This window comes from Chaetura pelagica, unplaced genomic scaffold (genome assembly GCF_000747805.2).
Source record: "Chaetura pelagica isolate M959 unplaced genomic scaffold, ChaPel_1.0 scaffold387, whole genome shotgun sequence".
NCBI classification, from domain to species: domain Eukaryota; kingdom Metazoa; phylum Chordata; class Aves; order Apodiformes; family Apodidae; genus Chaetura; species Chaetura pelagica.
In genome coordinates, this window is record NW_009954101.1 from 630,631 (window position 1) to 650,249 (window position 19,619).

General features: G+C 41.3%; 1 protein-coding gene across 4 annotated transcripts in view; it reads right to left on the reverse strand.

The window, feature by feature from the left end:
- Positions 1–19,619, reverse strand: part of SEMA6A (sema domain, transmembrane domain (TM), and cytoplasmic domain, (semaphorin) 6A) — a 117,006-nt gene that overhangs the window by 20,961 nt on the left and 76,426 nt on the right. The window contains exons 11-18 of one of the 4 annotated variants that reach the window (XM_010002347.1): positions 17,942–18,097; positions 16,355–16,531; positions 15,474–15,614; positions 15,308–15,388; positions 13,321–13,379; positions 11,486–11,506; positions 11,305–11,355; positions 4,158–4,322 (exon numbers count right to left, since the gene is read on the reverse strand). In XM_010002347.1, coding sequence (XP_010000649.1) covers positions 4,158–4,322; positions 11,305–11,355; positions 11,486–11,506; positions 13,321–13,379; positions 15,308–15,388; positions 15,474–15,614; positions 16,355–16,531; positions 17,942–18,097 — 851 coding nt within the window. The remainder of the gene's footprint in view (positions 1–4,157; positions 4,323–11,304; positions 11,356–11,485; positions 11,507–13,320; positions 13,380–15,307; positions 15,389–15,473; positions 15,615–16,354; positions 16,532–17,941; positions 18,098–19,619) is intronic. The other 3 variants (XM_010002348.1, XM_010002350.1, XM_010002351.1) reach the window with 3 other exon arrangements.

The following is a 19,619-nucleotide window of genomic DNA, read 5'->3' on the forward strand; positions in this document are numbered from 1 at the left end:
AAGGGAGGCAGAAAGGACAGGAGGCAGCAGAGAAGGGCAGCAGGGTAATGAGGAGCAAGTCCAGCTACTCCTGAAGAAAATCACTGTTTTCTCCAGATAAGCTTCTCTATGAGTGGTACATGTCTACTCCCCCCCTTGTTAGTAGGACGACTACAGAGAGACACTACAGCACCACTGGGGTGTAGAGGGTAAAGCCTTGGAGTGCTCAGGAGGAGCTTCACGACTGTGGAGGGAGGGAGACCAAGTACAATGGCAGCAGGGGGGGAAGGTTAGATGGCAAGGTTAGGGAAACTGGCTTGAAAAGGGTGAGAAACACATAAATTAACATTAAAACACAGAAAGAGAAGAAGCAAAATGTAAACAAACTCTAGGATATGGGGTGGTTTATTTTTTTTGTTTTTTTTTTTTCCTGGGGAAAAGTGGAAAGAGGGGTGCAGTTTGCCCAATCAGAGCTGATTTTTTTGTTGTTGTTGTTCTGCAATAGGAAGGGTAGATTCCTTAATGGCCAAAAAGAAAATGCCACTTGGATGGTAACGCATAGTTGCCACTCTATGGGTTGCACTACACATTTTCATTTTGGCAGGAAATTTGATGTAGCTCAGAAACAACAATCTCAGAGTATATTTAGCTAGTAAAGCTGTGGCACACAAATGTCACATTCCCATGAGTCAACCCTTTTAAAGAACCCCCTCTTCACACCCCCACAGATATTCCCCAAGATGCCTGCACTGAATTAAAAGTGAAGCATATGGATGGATGTGACATCATCAAAGCATCCATGTAACCAAAAAGAAAGCAGTTGAGTGGATTCTTTACAATTAGTACAACGAGTAAGAAGTTGTAAGCATAGGAAAAGAAAGAAAACACTGTTCAAAGGATTAGACACAACCAATGAAGAACAACACAAAGCATCTTGCAAAAGAAAGGGAAAATGTGCTTTAAAAAATGTTTGTTTTTTTTTTTCTCTGTGAATGTGTGGAAGTAAAAGAAATTACAGCAAAAGTGTAAATAAAATCTTGATAGAGGGATAGTAAGCATAACATCTTCTGATTTAATTTTGTGTAAGAACTCCTTCCTTTGCCCTTTTAAAACAACAAATCAATAGCATTTTGGAGCCAACCGGCTTTGACTGTGCAAGGTAAGGAGTAACAACACAGAAGTAGATGGTAATGGTAAACAACCATGCGGTCACCTCTGCCGCCATTGTTTTGATTGCATGTAGACTGCTTCCAGCTTTGTCAATATTTAGAATTAGGCATCAAAGAATGCATGATATTTAAATTACCCTGTCAAGTGCTAATAGGGCTCTTTGGTAAGAGAGCCTCCCTGGGGAGGGAACTATTGAATGTAAGCCACCTCCTTAGTCAGTGAATTGAAACGGAAATGATTAGAATCCAACAGCTACACATTTATTAAAATTTTCACTGCATACTCTTCTGGAAGCTGCTACTGGCATACGAGATGCTTTTAAGAGCTAGCTTTCCATCTATCGAACATTGCTTCACAAAAGGTTTGTAAAGTAGGGACCCACACATAACAAATAGTGCCATTAAAATGCATCCATGTCTCTGTATCTTCTGGGTACATAAAGAGCCAGATCTTCCACTATTGGTGGTTTCTGACACTGCTCCCCTGTCTGATGCCAGCAGAAGAGCTGGGTTAAAGGACCTTTTCCTTTCTCATTAGATGTTTAATGACATTCCCATCTCTCAGGGTGCAGGAGAGAAAAATACCGCTTACTTTCAGAAGGAACACTGGACTTTCTAAGAAATGTCTTCTAACATCAAGCATGTTGAATACCAGATGTTACCAACTGACTGGACAGAAAAGCAAAAAAACCTTATATTTTGGCTGGCAACAGTATCACTGATTTATTGATGAGAGGGAAGAAGAGTGTTAGGTCGATCACATGGCATCCTTAGAAGCGCATGCAAGCTTATCTGCCTTTGCTCCTCAGCATACAAGATACCCAAAAATCACTTTTTCTGAATTGCCCTTCTACAACATAAGAGCAAGAGCTGAGTAATGACAAAAATGAGATTGATATCTCCAAGTCAGCTTAAGCAGGAATTAGGAATCTTAGTTTTCATCTTCAGAACCCTCAGTCCCTTGCACCCTAAGTTACGGTTTTGAGTCCAAGTATTGGCAGATGCCTGAAATTCTTCCTCTACTGAGACTCAGCAGCCCACGTGTCTGCCAGGTGCATAGGAGCTCTGTGTTTAACTCACATGCAAGCCAGATCACGTTCCAGAAATGCACTTTTTTTGCTTAGATTTGCAGCTATTATCTGAGAATGACTATGGGATCAAGCTCTGAAAAATACTGTTTGAACAAGCCTACTTCTAAAACTCAGCTGAAAGTACAACAGTAAATGGCCATTTTCCCCTTTTTTTACAGGAAAAGCTCCTTGCTGGATGGTGGCAGACAAGTTTGCAACCTCTACCTGACAGAATTAAAATCTTCATATTCCACCTCCTGCCCTCAAGTCTATAAGCCAAGCCTACTAGATTAATTGTTGTCATGGCATCTCAGGAAATTTTTCTGCATCTCCTGCCTAATTTGACCATCCTCCTCAACCGGAAAAACACTTCAAGCTTCATCTTTTCAGGGCCAGCCAGGTGATAGCCACTGCCTTCATGGCTAGCAACCATGAAGGTTCTTTGAAGTCAATCCTGGGGAGTTCAGTGAGAAATCCAGGATATCCCAGGACTGTGGGAGGCACTGTGGCTAGGGCTGCTGTGAATAACAGGTGCTGAGTTCACAGTCTGGGTTCTGAATGAAAGTCTCCACAGCCAATGCACAGAACTCAAGATTCTCTGGGTCAGATGGAGGGGATGGAGTATGATTTAGTAACCTAACAGTTTGGGTAGACAATGCAAAGCAGCAGGTCTGGCATGTCAGTAGCTTCTCCAGGAACAGCTGATGCTTTTGTCTAATGAGTTTTTCATATAAAATGCATGAACAATAGAGACTGGAATCCACATTACAATTAATATTTTAAGTGTTTTATATCAAGTATTCATAGCAGAAAGAACAGAAGCTCTTGTGTGTTCTTGCCCCTGGTGTGTGCCCTAACCACTCAGCAAGTGAGTTTTGCTCATACCCATCCTCCTCCTGGCCCACTGAGTACTTAATTAGTCCACACAGAGTGAAACATCTTCAACAGAGAAGAGATTGAAAGAAACGATCTAAGAACACCCTGGAGAAGAATAACAAGGACTCGGATCTCTCTAGTCAGTGGAGCTACTTGAACCTAAGTCCCCTATTTACAAAGGAGCCATTGTAAACTCTGAGACTTAAAAGGACTGTGAGACTCTGAGATTAAAAGGAGCTTGGAGAACAATGGAAGGCCAAGCTGAAATGAGGGGCCACCATCATCCTTGCAGTGGAAAAAAGCTTCGCCTTCTCTAAGCACGCTCAAGTGGCAAATTTAGATAATTCTGTCTAATTTTCTGTATGTATAGCTACCGGGGACTGGAAGCCAAATGAGAGGGATGTCACTTGTATTAGACCCAACAGTGCTTCAGCACAGGGCTGAATACTGTGAAACCACTCCTGAGTCCTAACTCTTCAGTGCTTTAAAAATGCAACAGAGAATCTCTCTCCACCAGCAGTCACCTCTGTATCTTTCAAAATACGATAATGACCTCCTCAATCCCCATTCTCAAAGGTGCTTGATGCTCAGGCCTCACTTTTCCTGCAATGGTTAAACTAAAGCAGACATTTAGTATCTCTCTCTGTCCTCAAGAGACGAAAACTGAGATCTGCTGTGCTGCCCTGGGAATTCAGACAACAAGGCAATATAAAAGTGCACCCTCAAGAACAATAGGAAGCTGAGGATCTACCTCTGCCAGACAATGGGGGGGAGATCAAGCTTAAAGAGCGCTAAATCCCCACTATTTCCCTCCTTCCCTTACACATGCAAAACACACACTGCAAAGGCATATGCTTCTGTTTGTTTTGTGTGGTTTCCTCAGGCAGTGAATTATCTAGGGCTGAGTCTGAGATTGGCTGTTTAAGTTTCAGGCTTTACAATAAGCTTTTAATTATAGCACAGGAGTTTTATTACATGTTACTCTGAGCCAGCTGGAAGCAGTTACACTTTAGTCCTCCACCCCCTCCCTCCTCACCACAGAATGTCATTTCCAAGGCCTTACCCTTCTTGTCTTGATGATTATGGGATGAAACTGCCACATATGGATCTGTATTTTCAGATGAACCGAGCGGATCCTTCCAATCCAGCATGCGTCCCCTAGCATCATAACCCTGTCGAGCGCGAGAGTCAGAAGTGGTGGTGCTTGGGACTAAGGAACTGGAGTGTCCTGTTCATATTATAAATACAGGTAGGGAAGACAAGTCTCATTAGTCACTTACCAGCTACCTCACCACCCTCAGGAATGTACGCACTGCTTTTCTTCTGTGACAGGACATCTTGTCTTAGGCTGAGCAACATTTCAAAAGCCCTGCAAAGTGCTGCCCCAAGCAAATGGGATTTGATCTCAGTCTGGCAGAGGGTGCTAAGTGGTGCACACATGCATTGGCCTGCCACTGAGTTCACGGTTGTGTGCTTTTACTCAACAGAGCTAAACGTGTGTGGAAGAGAATGAGTACACCTCATCTGAGTCAAGCATCCTTTGGATGGATTCAGTACACACGCCTGACCAACAATGAAGTGTCAGTCCATGCTGGCTGGTACTGGCTTCATTAAATAGCAATTTTAAAAGCAATTTTAAACAGAACAACTCCTAATTTGGCCAAAACTGAAGGGAAATGCCAACAAAACTGTAAAATGGTGATGTCAGTGGCTCTCTACCCCATGGTCCTGGAGGAATGAAGGCCTGTCTAGCACCAGCATGCTGGCATGACAGCATTGCCCCCCTGATGGGAAATGTGCAGTGCCCATCAACCACCCACAGCCGCCTGCACCCTCACCATCAGTCCTGTCTGTGCTGAAGGTCCAGACTGGCTCTGAGATGAGCATGAAACTGAACATCACTTCTGCTCAGAGTGAAAGTGAAGACAATGCCTTATTATGTGGATCTGCCCAAGGACCCACAACTCCAGCTGCTGTTGCCACAGCCTCCTCTTAGGACAGAGGTCTCACAAACCCTTTTTCCACTACAGCCGCTCCAGACATTGCTACTGTTGTCCTGAATAAAGCTGGTGAGCTTCTCACTGATCAAATACACCCTGAAAAAGAGCATGTGCACAGGACATGCCCTGCTGGAGACACCATACAGTTTTAACAGCAGTTTCGCTGGGGCAGAGACATGTTTGTGTATTCATACATCCTTTCCAGCTAGATCCTAAGAAGTACATCAGCACCCAAAATGCTCCAAGTGCTTGGAGTCTACGGTCTCTGAAAGATGGCTCCAATCTGGATTTCCCAGTGGCTTGGGGTGCTCTGTTGCTGTGGGTGAGGGGGCACTGACACTCCATGCACACCATAATGTTTTGACCTTAAAACCTCACACATCTCTGAACGTTCCCTTTCAGCACACACAACAAAACAGTTACTTTCAACAGGACTGAACATAACTGGTTCTGGGCCTGGTTAATTTGACACTAAGTAACAGTATTTGCATGAAAGAGCTCATCAAAACAGGGATTTTTGAAACATGCTCAAACATAAACTAACAGAACTAGATTATTTACAGACAGAACGGCAGATAACGCTTTCTCTTCAGATACTGCTGAATGGACTGACAGCAGCTCTCCCTTCGCCTGCCTCCTTTTTAACAGCTCTGTAATTTAATTTTCCTTTCTTAGATTTGAGTCTCCCTTGGAAAGGAGTCCAATCACCAAGCTACAGACTGCCCTAGCAGGGACACTGTGACTGCTCCTTCCCTTGATGTTATTTCACTGCTCAGAAAAATAATTTGAGACTCACTGAGGCAGAGATAGAACAACCTCAGGAGCCCAAATCTAGAGCCTCACAATGAGGGCAAAGAGCTGGGCAGGTAGAGATTGTGCTCCTCTATGCTGTTTTAAATAGCCACTGGATAAACATAAAGCTTTTGGAAGCTGTAACTCAAAAAGGCTGCTTTAGATAGCTTCTAAAGCCACCCAGCCTCAGCTCTTCGCAGCACAGAGAGCTGATGAACCCCAATTTAACTCTAGCAATCAAAAATCTAAATGTTGGCCACCAATGCTCCCAAGGTTTTTGATGCAGCCCATGCATTCAGTTTTATCCAGCCTTTTCACCAGCTTCATGGGGTTGAACTACTGATGAAGTCAGCTAAAAAGCTGCTGCTTTTTTTAAGATGCTGCTATGATTTAAACAAGTAAAATGCTGAATATTAATCATCTTACAGAGGAAGAAAATGTCTGTGCTCCTCCATATATTTTCGAAGAGCCCTTTTGATTTACTGTGCAGGATTATATATGGCTGCACTTTGGACTATGTTTTGCATAGGACATGGACAAAACTAACTTCTGTGACTGGTACGATTAGCAAGGAAAACTGGTTAGATTCACAGTGTTCTCACTAACGAAGCCAACCTTCAGCTACTACTTCTAATCACTTAGCTTTAGACCTCAGGCTGAGGGGCACTGACATGGGCACCATTATTTTTTTACCTCTCATGATAGGAAGTGCGGTTTCCCCCAGCCATCTTTCTTTAACATGAGGAATTAGAAGCTTTATTTTGTTGACAACAGAGCTCTTAATGTCACTCAAATAGAAAAGAGGAGCCAAACATTATCTGCTTCTAAAAGGTTTTCATAAGCCACAGGATGGCTGGGAGCATTGGTAAGATACAGTTAGATGATGATGGAGTCTGAAACATGCTGCCTGCTCCACAGCAGTCCTGCAGCAGGGCTGCCTGTTTCCAAAAGGACAGGTAGAGGTCCAGTGACTGAAAACATGTGCCGTCCTGAAACAAGGATATGCTGGAGCGTGAAAATTTTCACCCCTAAACCATTTCATGTCTGTCACCTCCTGTGCTCATCCATAAGAAATAAGAGAAATAAAGGGACAGAGAACAGGGTAGAAAATGGAAGTTAAGAAATTTCTGTAGCTTTTTTTCAGTAAGCACTAAACCACAGTGCCAGCATTCATGGGGTTTCAGGCTCCAACCTCCAAGTTAATACCCCATTCAGCAACTGCAATAATGTGTGCAATATTTGGTCAGCGTACAAATAGTGCTGCACTCAACATAAGAAAGCAATTAGTCATAGCTTGATAAGGAGGTAAAAGAGAAAAGATTTTGCCAAGTAGCAATCATATTTTATGCCTATGTTTGATATGCATTTATAGGCCCATATCTCTGTCCAGACACTCTCACCTTAGGTGTGCTTAAAGGGGAAATTTTAAGGAAAAGCCTTAAGTATGGTTAAAGAAAAACATTTCTTAATACAGTAATCTAAAGGAAATATATGCCTAAGGGACACATTCTCCGAAAAAAGATTTCCTGAACCATATGCTGCAAATACATAGAGAACCTCTTTGCAATGGAAAGCTAAGGCTTTGTAAAGATATTAATGTGTACCAGATGGTCATTAGGTAAAGAAGGGTTTTACACAAACACAAGAAATCAGTCTCTTCGCTCCGTTACTAATGTGTTAAGTCTAGTACACACTGAGAAACAACCTTCCACATGTAACTGAGACAAACTTTCTTCCTTTTGACTTTGAGGAAGGAGGGCAGGAGCAGATTAGACCCTAACAGCCTGTCCCACTTGGGGCTGTATTCTGCAAACATGTGCGATTGGGCAGTGGCTGCTCCCATAAGCAGTATTGCTGTGTCCCAGAAGCGCCTGAACAGCCAGTCCCTCTTGGTGAACTTCACCTCTGAGCAGAGTGCCACCACAAACGTATGAGCTAGTTAAGTTTCTTTCATAAACTGCGTAAAGACTGAAGTGGTGGGCAAACCCCTCCTGGCCCTCTTACACATAGTCATTATTAAACCTTTACAATGTGCTATATATTTTGCAACACGTAGTGGGCCGTTTTGTTTTTTTTTTCCCATTACACCATTTTTATCACTCTGGCTGTGTAAATAGGCTTTACTGCAATTTAAAGAGGCTTTAGCATACCTGAGATGTGGCTACTATCTCTACGTTAATATCAGTTAATACCTAAACATCTAAGAAAATCAATACTGCCTTTGTTTTAAAACAATCCATATAAAAAAGTGTGGATAGAATGCTTTCCAAATTTGTTTAAAGCAAACATGTAAAAAACAAAATAGACACACTAAAACAAGTCTGGTTTAGGTGTTTCCATTATTTGCAAAAACTTTTCATTTGAAGTGCTGTAATCAAATAAAGAAGGAGAGTAAAAGCACTCAGTTGTCTATGGGCCTGGGTAATGATTCAGAAGGGCTGCACTTTGGAAACTACAGCTCATTCTGAAGTGCACTTGTAAAGTGTAAGGAGGTTTTTTTGGGGTTTAAAACAAAGACAGTGATTCAATACATATTTGATAGTTGCTCTAATATGCACAAGTCATTAGGATCTCAGAGGTTAAGATGTCTGCACACTATCTTATTAACACCTATAGCAACCTAATTAGACAATTAGAGGGAAAGGCTAAATCAATACTACAGAGGTAGAAAATACTATGGTTAAGGGGTAAAACAAGGGCCCAATTCACTAAGAACTGATGTCTCCAAAGGTAATTGAAGCTGCTTACAATTTTGCAGAGGAATTTAACTAATCTCTTTGTTTGAATATGTAGTTCTTGCTTCAGTTCTGTCTGACCTTCTGCAGCCAGACCTTCTACCTGCTTCCTTCTTCTTGGGTGTCAAAGGGATGCACCTCAACAGTCACCTGTGTGGACTTTGCATTTTACTTGTTTACAACTGATCACATAAGCCTGCCCCAGAAAACAGAGCTCATCTGCCAAACTGAAGAGGAGTCTGATGCCAAGAAATCTAAAATTAAGGGCTTGGTTCTCCTTTCATTCATGCTGTTCCAAATTGGCAGGAACTTCATTGAAGTGATCTGATTTATCCTGGAGCAAATCAAGGGAATCAGGCCTTAAGACTACTTGTGCAACTGGAGTTTCAGAAACCTTTGGGTATATTTAGCCCACTGGATCCAAAAGCACCTTAAGCATTGACCAGGTTCTCATTCTGGTATATCCCAGTGTTCTGAGATTCAATAAATTAAGAAATAACCATTTAATTAAGCATTTAGCAGTACTCAATAACACTAAAATATACCATGTATAAAATTTTGTTTTTCTCAAGAACAAAAAAATACTCAGCAGTCACTACAGTTAACTAACACGAGCATGTTTACTATGTTACTACCTGATGCTGGAACTTTTTACACGGTAACTAGCAAATTTCCTTTTGCATTTTGCTATGGTAGAAAAAGAAAAGAAACACTGGGTATATTAGAATGGGTATTTCAACTAAACGATTGAAAGGAAGAGCTGGCTTGCCTAGGACTATTTTGTCAGGATGTTCCTGAGGACGGTCAACAAAACCATGAATGGAAACCAATGTTAATGTTGGCTCAGTACTTCCCCATGGCATCTGGCAGCAGGGTCCTTTTTGAAAAGCTGGGTTAATTAATGGAATCTGTCTTTGGGCCTGACATGCCAGGACAGTAGAATGAACCACTTTTGTAGCCTGTATTCCCTGGGACTGCGGCTTTTTCACTCTGCTGCTCACCTGAACCATTCTTTTTGCTTTCTTGTCCTATTTTAGATTAAAGTATCAGCTTTTGCTGATGTCCTGACTACTGTGGTGGCTGATGGGATCCAGAATCATGGCCTCACAGCTGTAACTACGCAGCCTACAAATACACTTTTAAGTAGGAAACTTAGGATATTTCTGCCACATCAGCACTATGCCCAAGGCCATTTTCTTTTTCTTTATATCCAGCAGGATGAATTTTATTATTACTGTTCTTTAATTACTATTCTGTGCATTGGAAATATAACAATTTTCAAATGAAAGGAAGTACAGGCTGTGTATACAAATGAAAACATGAGTCTTTATATATATTACGAAGTCTCAACTTGTCTTTGATTTTGTATAGTCCCTGCACTGGTTTTCATTATTATACTTTCAAACAAGTTTCACCTGCACATTTTCCATTTCCTGGTAATAAGCAACATAGGGAATTTGATTTTATTTTTACAAATGTTGAACAGTATTACTGTGCCTCCAGTTATTTATATTCTGCTGTACTGAGCTGTCATTGGTTCTGCTTTGTAACTACATATTTTGCAGGCATACAAAGAAGGGATCAATTAAACGTTCATCAGAACTGTATACTAACCTACCTCTTGCTACATTCAACCAAACATATGGTGAATTTACCCTAGCTCTGATGAACTGCTAGTCTGGCACAGACTGAAAACAACTTCACAAGCCCACATGGAAATTTGCCACTGACTTCCCTAGTAGTAATACTGCACATCCTCTTGGCTAGTGAGTACTTGTCTTTGTTCAGGATGTCTGTAAAGAGAAAGTGTTGCAATATATGTCTAGGTTTGGATTTCACGTGATTATTTATTCTGCAATAATTCCTCACAAACACATTTATTCTGCACTCCAAGTACCAGTGTAATCCACTTCCAAATACACAGAACTAAGTGATGGAAAGTACTGTAAGCACGGATTAACAGCTGCCTCATGGGAAACTGCTACTCTAGCTTTGCTGAAATGCTCGTCTTCAGATCAGGTAATTTAATTTGCTATGTGATCTTTTTCTTTGTGGTGTTTTTTGTTTGTTTGTTGTGGGTTTTTTTCAGACCAGGCACCATTCAGACATTAAGATACTGCATGCATGGAACCATAAATGACTCACTCCAGAAGTGACAGGAACTTCCAGGAATCAAGGCATAACCCAGTCTCAACTGACACAGCTAACAAGTTAATTTTCCTTATGAGAGATTTTTCTTTTACCCAGGGACAGTTCTGCTCCTTTCCCTAAGGTAACTTTGACTGGCTGCTGTAGCAGTCATGACACCAGCCTGGACGACTCATGAGTGGGATGGGAGCTGCTAGCGTGTTTTTCCTGGTGAACAGATAAGATGCATCACTGTACACAAGTGTTCCTTTGTCTGAGTGTTCTGATGAAGCATGCTCTTAATCATGTCTGCTGGCATGCCACTAAAATAGCATGGCATTTTATCTGACTTTAATTCAATGGAGACAGTTTTGAGGACTAGAAAAGAGGCACTCAAAATCAAGAGGTATGACTTAATCCTAGTTGTGATTAGTGAATCAGGCCCTCAAAAACAAGACAATACAAGTAAAGAAGGTTAATGGCTATTTGAGTACAGGAACTACTAGCTAACACAAGGATCTGGGGAGAATTTAAAAAAAAACATCTGTAAACTGACCATACACTGTGTTGTAAGACATTTCATGATCAGGTGGAGCAGTTGAAATGTCTATGAACAAAATAAATTGGAAGAAACATTAAATAAAACAAAATATGAAAATACTTAAAAGTTTAGTAAAAAGTGATTCCTCCAAAATGGATTTGCTGTCAGTAAATAACGAAACTAAGAACTTCCTTACCATTCAGGGCTACGAAGGAATCTGAAAGACAAATAACAGGGAAAAATCATCATTTCTTTCTCATTTTTTTTCTGTTTAATAGTTTGCTCTTAGCAACCTTCTATGCTTCAGCTGATATTGATATGTATGTGATCAGTACCTTAAGGAGCCAGGCAAAGCTAATATTCAGACACAGAAGGAAGCAACATCTGGCTTTGAAAGCTGACCAGTCCTGTGCAAGAAACACCAAGTGGGAAGGCCAGTGTCCTCCCTGCCATGGGTTCCTTTGCAAAATTGAGACCTAAATCTAATGCAAGGCACTTCAAGTGATGCAGACGGCCAAGTGAGGACAATGAGGACAAAACTCACATGACTCAACACCACATGAGGTAATAAGGTCAGATGGGTTGGCAGGGAGTGAAATCTACCCCTGTGTCTAGGTACAATGCATCATTCAGGTCTAATGAGGGATTTAAGAAGGGTATGGGCTTTGTTGCTCTCTGCACAGAAGCAGATCTCTCTCCATGAGCACAATGTGTTGCTCCTGTCTTTCTTTTATATTTAACTGATACCAGGCACATTTGACTCCTGTCTAACCTATTTGTTCAAGGAGAGCAGAACTCGCTGAAAAGGCCAAAGATGCACCAGCTGGGAACTGACCTGACTTTGGTGCTAACCTGTTTTACAGGCAGCACAGGAGGAATTATGTGTACACCTCTTTAAAAATAACTTTGAGCCAGCCTACCTAACCCTATCCTAGGGCACATGCAGAGAGAGGTGTAGCTGAGATGGAGAGCATGCAGAGGCTGAAATCCTTGTATTCCCTCAAGCACAGTAATCATAGTAATAAATGGCTCTTGAACAGGGACACATGAGGCATGAGAAGGCTCTGTCTTTCTCCAGAGCAGACACCCTGCACTGTATCCCACAGCACACTCCGCCCCTCCATTATTTTGCTCAGTATTCCAGAAGTAATGACTCTCATTGTACATTACTTCCTCAGCTTCAACAGTTTTATGCATCTACAGACATCAGTGCAAACTGTACTGAAAAGAATGTGATTCTTGATTTCATAAGGTTTATAAATAATATTTGGGGCTCAGAACTAAACCAACCTTGGCAAGAACATTTGGAATGAGAACTGTCCTGAAAACAGATGTTGGTATTCCTGAAGGCTGAGAAATCAGCATGCAAGCTTTCTCTGCACACAGCGAAAGCTGTGCACTTTCAAGCACCTCAGTGCAAAACATAAATGTTTAAAGACTGTGTTTAAGCTTCCAACTCATGCTGTGAATACCTAAGGTTTACCATTAACATTTCTTAGGCAGGGTCAGTTGTGCCTGACACTTAAAACTACTATGTTGTCCAGCCTGTGTGTAAAATGCACTATGATTCACAAACTAAGTAGTTACCATTTCTTTATCTGGATGCATAGCTGAAGATATATTGGCTGTCTCCCTGTTCTGCATGGGAATGTAGTCCAAGTCACAGTTTAAACCACAAAACCAAGCCACTTCTTTACAGCTACATAAACAACCAAACCACCATGGGTGATACAGACAATGAATGCCCAATTCTGTATGTTGTTGCTATAACAAATATCCTCTGGAACTGAGGTTTTCTCACTAAACAACTGCTTTGAAGTCTGGTGTTTGTATAAATTACACCAACCTGGCTATTCTCTATAAATGCATTGAAAAGACCATTCCTCTTCTAAGGCTGCATAACTTAGCTTCAGTTGCTGTCCCTGTTGTGGCTTACACTGCTACAGAAGAATGTCCGACAGGTAATGGTGATTTGAGTTATTCAGAAGGATGCTGTGACACATGCTAAACAGTTTTTAAAGCTTTGCTTACTTTGGCAGTCACCAAGGCCATCTGTATTGCCATGTTCTATGTCCTGTTCAAATGCCAGTCTAAATAATAGAAAGAAACACAACCATATGAATAACAACAGTCACAGGCACCACAAGAAAGAAATTATCACATGCAACTGAAACAAAGTCTCTCCATGAAATTGGCCACTTCTCTGGAACTTCCACAGACAGGCTGAAAAATTCCAACAGACATTCAAGTTCTTTGTCATTGCTTAATGATTTCTTGGCTTTTTATTATTACTCTTTAAAATCCACTGCAAGCCTTATTGATAAGGAAGGCAAGCAGATTAGTATTTTTTAAACTGTTAACTCTATAATGTATGACACTATTAGGAGCAATTATGATCCTACCTTAACTTGTCCAGATAGTAGACAAGGTGCACCGTATCTCATTTGATATGAGGAAGACACTAACCCATTGTGTAGGCACTCTACCAGGGGAAGACCACCTGCATTTCAGCAATCATTTATGTACTGTGTTTCCAATGAATCCAAGGGTCTCTACTGAAAAGCACTCACAAGCTTCTCTAGCTGACATGCCCAGTTTCTGCTCCTAACCTCTTCCTGTGATTTTGGATAACTTGTGGAGCTGCTCTTCCATGTTCTTGTACAGTCAGAGGTGAATGACAAGAGCCTTGGAAACACCACCAACTCAAACTCTTGTTTAGAATAGTTAGGATCCTGCCCTTGAAGCATAATTACCCTTGAGGTACAACATTGCCAACTCCATGTTCTCAAAACTCCTGCTCAACTGTCATCTACTCCAGGAGGGAACCTAACATCTCTGTCTCCTGTTGGCTAGTTTAGAAGTTCACTAAACATCTTCATAGCTGATCTTCCTAAGTGCAAAACATAATGCCCTTCCTTACTAAGGGCTATGCACTAGACAGAGGAGAATGTGCCTTGCTCACCTCTGGGCTGCATTACCACAAGCTGTTCTGCCTCTATCTTGTGGATCTATTGATAAACACAGGAGCTACTTTCTAAGAGCAAGGCATAGAAGTCTCCTACAGCTTTCCATGGAAGTGCAAAAAGACTCAAGCACCTTGGGAATGCTGAGAAAACCTCATAGGGACACAGGTGCATTTTAACATTATTCTACCAAGCGTCCAGTCAGGAATAGACCATGTTCCTGCAGCAAGGCCTATACAGATAGATATACCATCCCCAGCAGACAAACAATTTTAATTGAAATAGCAAATTAAGAACATGGCACAAGCACAGGCATGGGTACTCCTCCATTATATACTGAAGATCTAAACAGAAACAGAGTTAAGAAGGGCTGGCTGTGGGTCTACTGAGGTCTTGTGATGTTTGTACTATGCTTACATCCCTATCTTGACGGAGCATCACTGTACTTAGGAGTGGGCAACCATGAGGTGTGTCAGATCTGGCCAAGAAATGAGAGGTCTGAAGGGGGTCTTCTCCCTGCAAGGAGGCTTTAGTAACCACATTTAAACAAACCTTCAAAGACTTTAATTATAAAATAATTAAATTCTACTGTTAAGCAAGGGGAGATCCAGCACTTCTCTGAATCTGCTTTAAACTCTAACTCTGCTCAGTGATTTCTCTTACTAATGCACAGTAAATTAGAAGGACTGGTTCTGTTTTCAGTGGACAAATAACTTTAGTAATTTAATTTGGATTCTATTGCCTCTTTAATCAGCTGTGATGGCTCCAATGTGGGCTGGTCCAGACATACGCATCCAGTTCCCTCCTTTCAACAACACACAGACCTTAATACAGCTCTTTCATTTTCTTCTTCCTCCCCCTTCAGCAGTTACCAATCAGCTGAGAGTTCACATCAAAAACATTTATGAGACATTTCAGAGGTGAATGCAAATAAGGCAGAAAGAAACATTTCCCACATTTTTCCTTCCCAAAGAGCCCCATGTTTCAAACACCTCTGTCCATGACCGCCTGGTGCCACTGACAGGGCTTCATGGCCAAGTAAAGCCCGTACTCACTTGGAGCCAAGGACCAGATGTGTGCACACTCCACTCTCCTTCACCCATCCACAGTAAGGGTCTCTGGAAGCTATGCAGGCCCTTGAGAAAGAATAGCATCCATGAGTGCTCCCGCTTTCCCCAGGCCTGGCAGGCAGGCTGCTGACAGCCAGCACAAAACACATACTTTTTGCATTTGCCATGACGCTCGCAACGTCCCAGGGGAACCTTGATGACACAGGTGGAGAAGGCGACGTAGAGGGCACTGCTGGCCTTGTCAAGCTGCATGCCCACTATCCGCTTGTCCTCCACACCATCGTAACTACACCTGATTAAAAAAAAAGCGACATAAGGTTATAAATTAGCTCTGCTGGGAAACCAACTGAAAACTTAGTGATTCCTCAAGTTGGAAAAAAACAACAACAAAACAAAAACCTGACACAAAAAAACCTTGCAAAAGGTAGAATTGAACAAGCCAAGGAAAAAGAACACACAATAGCCCCTAAAAACACTGATAGTCATATGAGTATTGAAAATGCATGAGACAACAAAATAAGAAGTGGAGAGAGATGGCACACTAGAAAAGCTTTCTGAGGGCTCTTCATTTCTTGTGTTTATTCCTCTCTAGCACTCAAAATAGATGAAATTTCTACATGATTATGGCCCTCTTCAAAGCCGCCTTAGACATATTTGAGGAAGGCTGAAATGCAGAAAATTTCCCTTGGACAGTGGCTTGCTTATTGTTGAGTTATTTGGAGAGGAATCAGGTTTTTTTAATAGGATTAGGAAATCAATCTTCCTTTGCAGAATTTCATTTTAAAATAATAATCAACTGCTGTATAGGATGGACTATTTTCTACACACGCTGAATTAAAAAAAACCAAACAACAAAAAACACCTTAGTGTGATGTAGAGACTGATAAGCAGACATCCCCTCCCCAAACAATTTAAAATTACTCAAAAAACTTGGCTTCTCTAAGGACTTCCCTTTTCGTGGGCCAATCTACACTCTGGGAAATTGGAAGTTCAAAGTTGCCCATACATGAGGACAAAGAATCTGATACACACTTTTCAGGATTGTAAACGTTCATCTCCTCCAGAAAAAGGCTATCATTTAGGAAACCACTGTTTCCTGTCCGTGCCAAAAACTTCAGGATGATTCCCTTCTCTGATCCCAAGAAAACCACCGTGTAGTTCTGATATGGCCCAGCAGCAGCATCCACGGCAATTTTGGTCAGGCGGTATCTAGAACAACAACACATCACTTGCATCACTTTGCATCACTTGGGATTAGACTGCCATTTATTTTACCACTTTTTTTCTGCAGATAACTGCATGTTAGCCTTCTAGCAACCATATAACATATTTAAGCACTTCTCCTAACTTAATAACCCGTTAAGTCAAGACAGACGGTACCAGTTTGGCCCCCCAAATGGTGAGAAAATTGTTTTTGTTTGTCTGCATGTCAGTATGTCCAATAGCTAGTAGAAGTGTTCGTGGAAAGCTGAAAGGGTGTTAAGAGTCTGGGGCCATTTAGGAATTATCCATTTGATCAAAAGCAAAGTACTAGCCTGGTAATTTCTTCAGATAGAGAAAGAAAATCAGTACAGTGAAATGTTTGATTAATTTCAAGCTCTGTCACATTAAAAAAAAAGAAATAAGGATAACTGATACAAATTCAACTTTTTTGGCAGGAAAAGCTGTGTGAGTGCAATAAGGAGACACTAAACACCATTTTACTTCACTAAAAATAATCACACAACTGCGTCTAAGTGAGTTCAGTGGTGAGATGATATTGAATCTTGGCATGAAACTATTTATTGCAAATGAGTTCTTCTGATTTAGATGCAGTTACCCAGCAATGGTTATCAAAGGGAAGTGCACTGCAGAGCTTGCTGCTTGTCTGTGGTTGGAGGTACAGAACTTGACAAAAAAGCCTGACAGAAAATACACTGGTAAAACTGAGTCAGACCCTTCCACAGCTAAACACTGAGGAAGAATGGAAAATACAGCAAAAGTTAGTCATATTATTCTGTTGACAACTAGAGAGTAGATTAGTATAGTGACCGCAGAAGAGAGTGGGAAAGGATTTTGATAGAAGGGGGATGGTGTATTTGAGGCTTGCTGATTTATGGGTCTTTGTTCAAATGTCTTCATTATTATTTTTGTCTCGTTGCTATAGAAAGGATAAAGATAATGTGATTACTTCTGCCCGTACACTTCTGTAAACATTAAAACATACCAGTACATACTCAGACAGACATCTTCATATCCTGTGAACATATCCTGTTAGGCATGTTTGTATCCTGTGTACATATCCTTGGGCTGTCTCCTGATCCTCACCCAAAGTTTTCTTTGGTTTGAGCTGTCTCAAACACTGACCCATAAGCCAACAGGCAGGTCAACCTTCCCGGCACAGCACTTCCTCCAAGATTCTGTTTCAGCACAGAATGGCTGGAAAGGACTGAGGATTCTTCCTGTCTTGAATACTGCTCAGGGAGCTCTGCAGCATCTGCTCAGTACTGCCATCATTCCTAGCTGGAGGCATGCCCAGCGCACTGAGGATATTTACAGTGTTTGAGCGTATTCTACGCAAAACTATTAGCAGAATTTGACAGCTACGATGAGGACAAGAGTCCACTTGGAGGTACATACCTGACCATTGTTCTCAGGAACCACGGTCGATTGACAATGGCAGGTACAGCTTCGTCCATCAGTGGATGTGTTTTGATGAAGTTCAGAGTATCATCCGGGAACTCATTAGAGGTTACATATTTTTCTAATGATGTAGAGCCAGCACAGCAACCAGGCCTAAATAAAACAAGAGGGCAAAGCCAAAACACTTATTTGATGCCTAGGGCAAATCTCTTTTTTTAATGAGGCCCCCAGTGAAATCTGATGTGCATTACAAGGGTTTAAATGGAGGATTGAGAGGTCTGGTGGACTTGTTCAGCCCCTCAGGGGAAGCCTAAAATCCTGCTCTATTCTGCACTCAAATTACAAACAGTTTGTAGTTCACCCACTCACATGGAACCCACTGACTGCATGTCTTCATTTGGCTTTATGCTGACCACTGGGCTCAGGTGCTTTCTGATCTGTAACTTGCCCAGTTGAATACTCTTTTCTGGAATAAAAACAGTCCCTAACTACAGAAGGATGTTGACTTTTTTAGAACAAGAAGGTTTCTTTCAGTCCTGTCTAGTAGAAAGCAGACTACTGCAAAAGACAACCCAGCAGGCATCCACATAACATTGGTTTTACCCTTCTTTCAAATTGGATGAGATAATTGAAGTATGGTAGCACATTGAGGATTTTCAGTGAACTGTTATCTAATAATTCTTTGTCAACTTAAATGCAAATCTGCTCACCTTATTCCTAAAATCTACCCCGCTCCTCAGAGGTCATCTCTACACAGGAAGCAGCAAAATGCTTTGCCTCTTACTAACATTTTGTTGGCTATTTTCTCAACAAAAGACTCGTTCGATCCCATTTCCTAGAGCATTAAGATTCTTCAAGTCTTTGAGCCTCTGTGAGATAGGAAGATAAAAGATGGACCACCCACTCATAAATACAGTGCAGTGTCCAGTTTTCATCTGGTCTGATGTGGAGAGAGCCACTGATACCAATGAAGAAATGCTAACTTGAACAAAATATAGTGCTGGTCCTCTCTCACTCAGATTTAGATAAATATTCAAACCTTAGGTAACTGAATGTTATATAGAAAGATGGCACAAGACTAGCTGGGCCAATGAGTCTGGTCCCACACAACTGCACAATGAACACTACATGCAGAGGCTCTGCCTCTTTATATCCAAAATATTTTGGTCATCTTGTAACTGCATACAGATATGAATTAGCAATATAGGGAGAAGAGAAACCAAAGGCATTGCAGTCTCCCAGGTCCTTGTGCAAAGGTCCTGATTCTTGAGGTGACATTCCCAGAGAACCCTAGGGAGCAGTCTTTTGCACCATGATGCCTAGGTTTTCTGTGTATCTAATCTGGAGACCTATTTCCTCCTAAATCCTAATCACATGATTGGATCAATCCTGTTTTAATCTCAAAACTGATTCAACTGAGTAAATATAAAAGCAAGTAAACCCTGCTGTGCACCTCATCCAAAAAGGTCACTGAGGCCCCTGAAAGGCTCCAGTATGTCTCTGAGACATGTTAGGATCAATAGGAGCACTAATTTTTCTGCACCATACTGAGATATCCAAATAAAAAGCTACTGTATTTCAAAGGCATCTTGTGCCTCTCATGTATTTCAACATCAGTTACAAGTTATGATTATTTATATTAAGCAAATTGTTGGTCAAACGTTACATGAAAGAG